Source organism: Camelus dromedarius, chromosome 8, assembly GCF_036321535.1.
Source record: "Camelus dromedarius isolate mCamDro1 chromosome 8, mCamDro1.pat, whole genome shotgun sequence".
In the NCBI taxonomy this organism is placed as follows: domain Eukaryota; kingdom Metazoa; phylum Chordata; class Mammalia; order Artiodactyla; family Camelidae; genus Camelus; species Camelus dromedarius.
This window is the reverse complement of record NC_087443.1, coordinates 61,003,272-61,013,172: the sequence shown is the minus strand read 5'-3', so window position 1 is coordinate 61,013,172 and position 9,901 is coordinate 61,003,272. Positions and strand designations below refer to the sequence as shown.

The 9,901-nt window shown below is 44.9% G+C and overlaps 1 protein-coding gene across 1 annotated transcript in view; it reads left to right on the top strand.

Moving 5' to 3' along the window:
• The first annotated feature begins 276 nt into the window (after positions 1–276).
• The window catches only part of COL17A1 (collagen type XVII alpha 1 chain), a 45,654-nt gene continuing 36,029 nt past the window's right edge, over positions 277–9,901 (top strand). Inside the window, exons 1-6 of the mRNA XM_031461699.2 lie at positions 277–364; positions 2,112–2,156; positions 3,185–3,289; positions 4,314–4,445; positions 7,941–7,988; positions 8,915–8,950. Coding sequence (XP_031317559.1) covers positions 313–364; positions 2,112–2,156; positions 3,185–3,289; positions 4,314–4,445; positions 7,941–7,988; positions 8,915–8,950 — 418 coding nt within the window. The 5' untranslated portion in view covers positions 277–312. The remainder of the gene's footprint in view (positions 365–2,111; positions 2,157–3,184; positions 3,290–4,313; positions 4,446–7,940; positions 7,989–8,914; positions 8,951–9,901) is intronic.

The window sequence follows — 9,901 nt, the reverse complement described above, 5'->3', positions numbered from 1 at the left end:
CTTTTCATGTTCAGTAGGGGGCAACCTGATCAGTTAGATCCTGGGGGGTGGGTGGGGGGAAGGGGAAGATCCCAAGATCCCAGTATAAAGGAATAGAATCCAAGGTGGAACTATTATAGTACTCCCTTATCTGATACAAGAACTGGGAATGACTTCTGTTAAAAAAAAATGCACAGGAAAGAATTACACCTTGAATTCTAAGAATCAAGTTTTGGCTCTCAGCTTGAATAGTAGGGACCTATACTTATGAGAAGTGATGGTAATAGTCATGGCTAGTCACGATTTCTGGCTTTTTCCGTAGGTGGCTATGGTATGGATGTAACCAAGAAAAACAAACGAGATGGCACTGAAGTCACTGAAAGAAGTAAGAACGTGATATATATGTCATTATAAAAGTAATAAAAAATTTGGAAAGAGTAAATAATTTATTCCTAATTCCACCACAACCACTGTATCTTTTTTTTTTCCTGTTTCTTATGTTTTTGTTTTTAGTTTTTTTCTTGGATTTTTTTTGTGCTTATTTTTCACTGTATCATTTTAAATGTATTCTTAAATAGACTTTATTTCCTCCTATGAGATGCCTTTTGTTGATTTTAATGCTAACACACTTATAATCAAAATGTGTTCTTTTTCTGCAAAGATGAAAATAGCTATTTTGATGTGTAGTTTTTTAAACCAACATTTTTAATGGTTTCATAATATTCTGTTGAATGAATTTACCGTAGTTTATTTAACCATGTCCTTATTTAGGGATACAGGGAAACAGAAGTCCAAAAGAATAATATCTCCATTATTGCAGGGACAAAATTGGAATCACAGTTGTGTCACAGTTGTAATCTACACTGAAAATTGAAAACAGACACATTTCTTTTGTGAAACTGCCCAAATGATAAATTCAAAGACATTTAAACTGTCCCCTTAGCAGTTCTAACTCATTCACTTATCCTGTGACTTTCATATATCTCCAATAAAAAAAATCTCTGGCTCCACAGACTTGGAACTTTAGGTTAAGAAATAATTTATTTTTATGTGTCACAGAATCCCAGAGGTCCACACAATGAGAAGTTTAGTGAAAGCTCAAGGACTGTTATTCAAATCAAGCCGCCATTTTAGTCTGAAAAACCATTTCCTTTTATGCATGGAATGCGGCTTCTGCTGCATTCGTAACCCCAGTTCCTGCTAGGACAACCAAACGCACAGGAAAATGCAGGGTGAAGAAGGCAAGGGCGAGGGATGGGGGCAGTGAGACTGGTGTGGGATGGAGCCGTGGCCAGCAGCACAAAGTGATTCTGCACCATCTTCTTGCATCCTTCTCTCCTTTTACCAACCATATGCACATGCACAGCACACATATGCACACACGTGTGCACAAGAAGTATACTTTGAAAGACCAGCGACCTCAGCTAGGTAGATGTTACTTTATGTTCAACCCAGAGGGAGGTAGTGGTGATGGTCACAGTCGGAGCACAAAATTGGCCTGGTTATGGTTTGGGGAATCTACCTACCTTCCCACGCTGCTGTGCAGGAGAGAGTGATTCAGGAAGGCAAGAGGTCTTTCTTCTAACTGGAAGCTTTTATGAACTCTATAGACTAACCATCACTTGGAGTCTAGAGAAACTCAATTTAGTTTGGGGGAGGGGTGGGGCAAAGGGACTGGTTCTTCAAATCTGTCTTGGATGTTCATCTATCCATGAACCAAATGTGACTTACCCACCCCCTTCTTTCCTTCACCTCCTCACACTCAAGGGTGACCCTGAAGATTTCAGAATGAATTATGATGTCCTTGAGACATCCACAAATTCATAAAGTTCAAGGTAATTATCTATATAATAGTGAAATCAGCCAGGATGATGCTTTGGCCCCAGCTGGAGTGGGTGACACTTTAGAAGGGAGAGTACAGAGAAAGAGAGTGAATTTGAGGGCCTGGTCCTCCTTCAAAGGCAAACCCAGGCCTGGACTAGATCTCATTGTTATATAAGAGACATTAATGCCAAGACAACTCACTTTTCAAATCAGTAGGTAACTAACTGCTTTTGGTTCCAAATCCCTTCGGTATTTCAAGGATCTCAGTGCCTTACTTAAGATCTCATCCTTTCTTTGTCTTTTTCTAGTTATCACGGAAACAGTAACTACAAGACTTACGTCCTTACCACCAAGTAAGTGACTGACTAGAGAGCTTGCTCTCAGTGAGGCCCATGTGAAGGGCTCCACATGTAACCTTTTCCCTGGTAGCTCACTCTCTAGTTGAGCAAATCCAAAATATCTGAAATCTTTTGTTTAACAACTGTGTTGACATTTATATACCACAGAATCCACCAGTTTGAAGTGTATAATTCAGTAGTTGTTGATGTACTTACAGAGTTGTGCAGCCTCTTTGCAACAATCTAATTTTAGAACATTTCCATGATTAAAAAAATAAAACCCTCCATGGCCATTAGCAGTCACTCCTCATTCTCCCTCCCCTCTCCCCAGCCCCTGAAAACCACAAATCTACTTTCTGTCTCTATAGATTGGCCTTATCTGGACACTAAAATACCAGAAATCTTATTCAGCCTGAGCACAGGGTGGGAGGAGGGAACCACAGTCAGGCTTCTGTTGGAATCCACTTTTTTCTCAGGAGGTCCTTAGGGCTAGTGGATTTTTTCATGGAGATCTGAGCCCTCCCACTAGCCCTGCACCCCAGGAAGCCTGGCTTAGTGCAGGGAGTGGGGAGACCCCACCCAGCAGCCCACGAGGTTGGAGCAGGGTGTACTACCAGGTGGAACACCAGCAGCACAGAGCTGTCCCTGATCTCAGTGACACGTCCAGTGGTTGCCATGTCTGGGGCCCTGACCAGACATGAGGGAAAAAAAGCAAGCCCAGCCCAGGCCCTGGCCTCAAGGAGCTTTTTATCTCTCACTGACTTTTCTAATATTTGTTTTCCTAATCAGCAAATTGCTATGCTTCACCCAGAAGACTTACTATTCAAATCAGATAGAATATTTGTTCTTGACTTTTGTATCAAAAACAAACAAAACAAGAGCATGGCAGCCTGTACTGTGCTGTGCAGGTCTCGAGGGGAAGGGACCCCAAACCAAGAGGGCTGTGGGTGAGAAGCCAGGGAAGGCTTCTGAGGGGCAGGGAACGAGGAAACCCTCTGCACCGACTCCACCTGTACATTGCCACCTGCTCCTTGTTTCTGCAGAAGGGGGGACCAGCAATGGCTATGCTAAAACAGGCTCTCTTGGTGGAGGGAGCCGGCTGGAGAAACAGAGCCTGATGCACGGCAGCAGCGGCTGCATCAGCTCAGGTCAGTGCCACCTGGTGGGAGGGGCTGGGGGAAGAGCAGGTGGACAAGGGGAGAGGGACCTGCATGGAGAGGGACCATTACAACTGTCGGTCACCCATTCCAAACCCCCCAAAGAGCTATGTAAAGGACACACAACCCATTGAAGTTAAGACTTTTCAGTGATCACATTTGAAGCCTACTTAATTAAAATGGGATCAATTTTCATAATGTTCCTCAATATAAATTATAGTAATAAAGAAGTCTTCTTGGGGAGGTGACTCCTTTCCAACTGAATTACTCCCTTTAAGCCATCTCTTTTAAAGAAGGGTTTGCACGTCTGAGGGCTTACAACTTGAATTAACAACAACAAAAGAAACAACTATTGGGTTACTGTGCTAAGGAAATCTAGTGACATACGATCCCACATGTGCAACTTTCCAGTGGGCAGGCATCCAACACAGGCCCAGTTGTTCCTAGTGAAACATTCTTTCACGGTAGCTTTCAAGCTGAAACAAAATAAAACAAAGCAGGAAAAAGACACACACAGACACACACACACGCACACACATGCACACACACACACAACCTGTGAAGCCATTTTAAAAGCCTTGGAGTGACACTAAAGAAAGACCCAAGACATACAAACAGCTGGGCTGACCAAGAGGAGCACCTGCCTTACCTGTCGAGGAACATGTCCACATCGGGTTACATTCTAGTCCCTGGCAGTGCTCTACAATTACGTGCCAGGACCTCAAGAAAAATCCTGTGTCTCAGTGTCCATGCGCTTTGACCATGGACATAAAGGACCTCCCTGCCTTCCAGTGGTCAGCTGGGAGGGGCAGTAGCACTAATTCCACCCCCCATTTCTGAGTGGCCGTGGGGATGCTGTGGTGGACCCTTTTGGTCATGGAGATCATCTCCTGAAGTCCTCTGGCCCCTCCGCAGGGCCCTCTTTTATTACGGGCAGCCTGCATGTACATAGTTAGTATAACTGGAGGTCAGTCTGCTGCGGTGCTGTGATGGTTTACGCCTTCCCCCCTTGTAGGTGGAAGCACACGAGGCAATGCCTCCACGTCTAGTTACAGGAGGGCTCCTTCACCTGCCTCCACGCTGCCCAACTCACCAGGCTCAACCTTTGAGAGGAAGACTCACATCACCCGCCATGGAACATACGAAGGTACTGGTCCCAGAGACTTTAAGAGAGAACTACTCTCTCCCCCAAGTACCTTCTCTTGTTCTTTGAAGATGGAAGCATCAGCCACCTGTCTTCACCTGTGTCTGCCCTCTCTCCTTGCTCTCCGTTCTGCCTTCATTTCTTTTATGGACTCTTGTTACTTGGAGATTTTGTTGATTTATCTACCCCTCATTCATCCATTCATCCATTTAGTCACTTTTTAACTGATATTTCAAATATCTACCATGTGTTTAACACTGTGTGGGATGCTTTGATGGATGCTTAAATGAACCATACCTGGATCTTGTCTTCAAGAAGCTTTGAGTCAAACAGACAAGATGACAGATAAAAGACTATAATGCAAAGTAGAAGGGGATTATCTTTTCTAGATGGGTCTTAAGTGAAGATTCTACATAGGAGGTGACATCTGAGCTGGGCCTTCGTAATGTGTAAGACTTCATACCTGGGGGAGAGATGAGGTGCTCCGGGCTGCGGGAGCCTGTCTCCAGACAGACAGGAGAGTCCAGGGCCCAGCTAGCAGCAGTGGTACTTATGTGAAGAGAGATGGAGAGACTCAGATTCGCTGCTAGGCCAAGCTGTTTGGGCTTTGTTCTGCACACAGTGAGGAGCCACAGAGATTTTGAGCAAAAGGGTCGATCCTATCTGAGATCCAGGACTAGAACTCTGGATGCCACATGCAGGAAGAATAGGGAAGGGGTGGAACCCAGTGACAAGTTAAAAGGTGATCAATAGTCCAGGAAGGGGAAACCTTGTCTGAGACTAGGGTGGCAGCAGTGGGAGCGGACAGGAGGAGCCGGAGGTGAAAGGTGTGGCATGGCTGGAACTGACAGGTTTGACAATGGATCCGATGCTGGGGGAAAGGGAGGAAAAGGAGTCAGTGATTCAACTGGGATTTTTAAACACTGGTGGTTGGGTTCATGGTGGTACCAACAACTGAAACAGGGAGGTCTCCCCAAGGATGGGTTCAGTCTTTTCATCCTGAAGTACAGCTGCTGGCATGGCTGTCAGGTGGGGATACCAAGCAGGCAATGGGACACATAGGACCTGAGCTCAGGGAAGAAGTCCCTGAAGCTCCCTGGCAAGATACCCAGTTTGGAGTCATTCACAAAGAGATGCTAGTAGACTCTGGAAAACTGAAGGAGTTGGTCAAGGAAGAGAGTTTGTTTTTTTTTTTTAACATTTTTTATTGATTTATAATCATTTTACAATGTCGTGTCAAATTCCAGTGTTCAGCACAATTTTTCAGTTATTCATGGACATATACACACTCATTGTCACATTTTTTTCTCTGTGAGTTATCATAACATTTTGTGTATATTTCCCTGTGCTATACAGTGTAGTCTATTCTACAATTTTGAAATCCCAGTCTATCCCTTCCCACCCTCCACCCCCCTGGTAACCACAAGTCTGTATTCTCTGTCTGTGAGTCTATTTCTGTCCTTTATTTATGCTTTGTTTTTGTTTGTTTGTTTGTTTTTGTTTTTGTTTTTTAGATTCCACATATGAGCGATCTCATATGGTATTTTTCTTTCTCTTTCTGGCTTACTTCACTTAGAATGACATTCTCCAGGAGCATCCATGTTGCTGCAAATGGCAGTATGTTGTCAGTTTTTATGGCTGAGTAGTATTCCATTGTATAAATATACCACTTCTTCTTTATCCAGTCACCTGTTGATGGACATTTAGGCTGTTTCCATGTTTTGGCTATTGTAAATAGTGCTGCTATGAACATTGGGGTGCAGGTGTCATCCTGAAGTAGATTTCCTTCTGGATACAAGCCCAGGAGTGGGATTCCTGGGTCATATGGTAAGTCTATTCCTAGTCTTTTGAGGAATCTCCACACTGTTTTCCATAGTGGCTGCACCAAACTGCATTCCCACCAGCCGTGTAGGAGGGTTCCCCTTTCTCCACAGCCTCTCCAGCATTTGTCATTTGTGGATTTTTGAATGACGGCCATTCTGACTGGTGTGAGGTGATACCTCATTGTAGTTTTGATTTGCATTTCTCTGATAATTAGTGATACTGAGCATTTTTTCATGTGCTTTTTGATCATTTGTATGTCTTCCTTGGAGAATTGCTTGTTTAGGTCTTCTGCCCATTTTTGGATTGGGTTGTTTATTTTTTTCTTATTGAGTCGTATGAGCTGCTTATATATTCTGGAGATCAAGCCTTTGTCGGTTTCACTTGCAAAAATTTTCTCCCATTCTGTAGGTTTTCTCCTTGTTTTATTTCTGGTTTCCTTTGCTGTGCAGAAGCTTGTAAGTTTCATTAGGTCCCATTTGTTTGTTCTTGCTTTTATTTCTTCTAGGAGAAAATTTTTTAAATGTATGTCAGATAATGTTTTGCCTATGTTTTCCTCTAGGAGGTTTATTATATCTTGTCTTATGTTTAAGTCTTTAATCCATTTTGAGTTGATTTTTGTATATGGTGTAAGGGAGTGTTCTAGCTTCATTGTTTTACATGCTGCTGTCCAGTTTTCCCAACACCATTTGCTGAAGAGACTGTCTTTATTCCAATGTATATTCTTGCCTCCTTTGTCAAAGATGAGTTGACCTAAAGTTTGTGGGTTCATTTCTGGGCTCTCTATTCTGTTCCATTGGTCTATATGTCTGTTTTGGTACCAATACCATGCTGTCTTGATGACTGGAAGAGAGTTTTAAAGCAGGATAGAGCATAGAAAGATAAAGTTGGGGGAAGATGGAGAAAGGAGAGGAGAGGAGAGGGAAGAGTCTTTGGGGGTGCATGGGGAGACTGGGAGCCATTGAAGTCGAGAGCAAGAAAGTGCTCAGGATCAAGAAGGAGGAGGTTAGAGGAAGACATTTGGGTTCTGCTCCTAAGGTTACTGAAGTTCCAGGTGATCTGCAGAAGCAGTTTTAGTGGAAAACAGACAAGCCAGGTGGCTCATGGGCCTAATAGTGAGTGGAGATGGATACCAGTGATGGAGAAGCAGGATTAGGGGATGGGCACCTCAGTGAATAACTTAGCCCCAGGGCTGCAGAGGGTAAAGGGAGTCCCAGATTCAGGCCAGGTGAATTGGGTCATTGCAGTGCTTTCTGCTGCTCAGTCTGCATGTGGCCTGGTCCCTTCACTTGACAGGGTCCACATTCAGGACAGGCTTCACAAGGCCAGAGACACCCTGGTGCTAACAGCATGTTGATTTGATCAGAGGCAGGTAACCAGCAGCAGCACCACATAGGGTAAACGTGGTCGAGGAAGTGAAAACTAAAAGAAGCCTCCTGTTTTCTTTTGCTCAAACCCTGCCCTTCTGAAGTAGCTCAGTGACCAGAGGGAAGTGCCACAAGCACGTCCAGAGGGCAGGTCATGTTTAAATCAGGAGCCCACTGGAGAACACCTCTCAGCCTCCTGAGCACCCCGACTGCAGAGGCTCAGAGGGGAGTGACCCGGCTCCACCTACTCTCTCGGAGGCCGTGTGGGCTTAAGTGGCCATTTGTACTAAGTGTTTTGTCCTCTCTCCAGGGAGCTCCAGCGGCAACTCTTCCCCAGAGTACCCTCGTAAGGAATTCGGTATGTCCTTTCCTTATTTTCTGAAGAAATGGTCAAGTGTGCTGGTGGGGATGGAGGCAGAACATTGTGAATTAACGTCATGAGTTAAGTGGATTCTTCTAAGGGAGTCTGGACTCTGCTGACCTGTTTCCCTTGCTCTTTATCCTGAAGCATCTCAAGGGGACTGTCAGCCACATTCGCTTGCTGTCATAAGTCTTTGCTCGTGAAATGGCAAGCTAGTCATACAAAGCTGAGGCTTGAAAAGATAAGCACTAAGGCCATACAACAATCATAGGGTTTTTCCTTCCACAGGACACACAGAGATCTCCCAGCAAAAATGAGCAGGGCTTAAAACACACCAGTGCCAAACATCCCTGCACCTCCAGCACAGCTGGCTTCACAGGGGCACATGTTATACTAAGGGACACCCTAGGCTATATCTTCATGTGACCTTCCGTCTTTGGTCCATGTTCTTGGATTCTCTCTGTGCATATGAACTGATGATCATTGATTGTACAGTGATTATAATTTCATTTATTTATTTGTTTACAGCTGGAAAGCCAAGGCAGTCTCATACAAAAGACTAGAGGAAAGACCTGGCAGTTGTTTGATACATTTGACCAGCAGGGTCAGCCAGTCCAAATGGATCGTGCTCCCAAATGCAAATGATTGCCTTAGTTAAAACACTCTAAGTGTGAGCCAACCTAACATTCATTTTGCTAACTTAACACCATAAATGCACTAGAGTCTGCAAAATTCTCTCTGCCCTTTGGCTCTGTGGTCACCACTTACTAAGGATCCACTGTACCTGAAGGCTCCTATATGGCTATAAACGCACTGTGAAAACAGCCTCCTCCCCCAACCCAAGTAGATCCACGTCGACATCTCTAGCATGCCACCTCTTATATATGCCTAAGTTGCCGAAGTTACTTTTCCCTGTTTTTCAGCATCTCCTTCAACCAGAGGACGGAGCCAGACACGAGGTGAGCCCTGCTGCTGGGTTCAGTTTAGCTCCTTCAGTATTTTCTGAACATCTATCATGTGTCCAGCCATGAGCCAGGAAGTGTGAGGGAGTAAAGAATGAATAAGGCATGGTTTCTGCCCTCAAGGAGCTTGCAGCATCTGGGGGTCTTCTGCTGGCTCCATCGGAATGGGAAGGGTAGATTTTGACAGGGTCTAGCAAGCATGTGGAGCAGTTTGTTCTGCTGTGGATGGTCTGAAGATGCTGGCATCACATCTGGTTTCACATCTAGTCTCCTGGGTGACTTTAACAAGATGTGCTGTCATTGGCTTTATGCAGCAAAAATGAGCACAAGCCCATCTTTTTCTAGTTGTTCCCAGGGATGGAGGACAGCTTGAGAGTTTTGCACTCTCCACAACTTCCAATGGATAAGGCCCTAGAAGGGAATGTGGTCCTGGAGAAAGCTGCCCAAATGATTGCCTTGTTATATCTGTTGATGGTGGGGAGGGGCGCATCAGAGCTGTGCTGAAGGCAGAATTCTTCTCAGGCTCCGGGAGTTCTCAGTGACCAGTCTAGACTTCCCAGGGGCCTCGTCGCATCACTCACTCCAAAGTTAGGCATGTACCAACCACTACAACTATAGGTTGATAGGTGATAGATGCTCATGCTCCACTTGAAGCTAATAATGTTAGACCACCCACTTTCTGCCCTGAAGAGGCAAAAATGGCTAAGTAAACACCATAGGCTTTAGAATCCTCTTGCTATTACCTGAGAAACCCTGGAGGCAGAAGAGCGGCTTGGGGCTAGTGATTGGAAATGGGCTGTAGGAGAGCGGTTGGTCCTTGCTGATTGTGATGGAGCCTCCAGGCCCAGCCTGGGATTTCTGCTCCGGGATACCGGGAGGTGCACTGGGCAGGTTGAGGTGTAGGGGGAGGACACCTCTCTTGAAACAGCACTTGTTCAGGGTGCACCT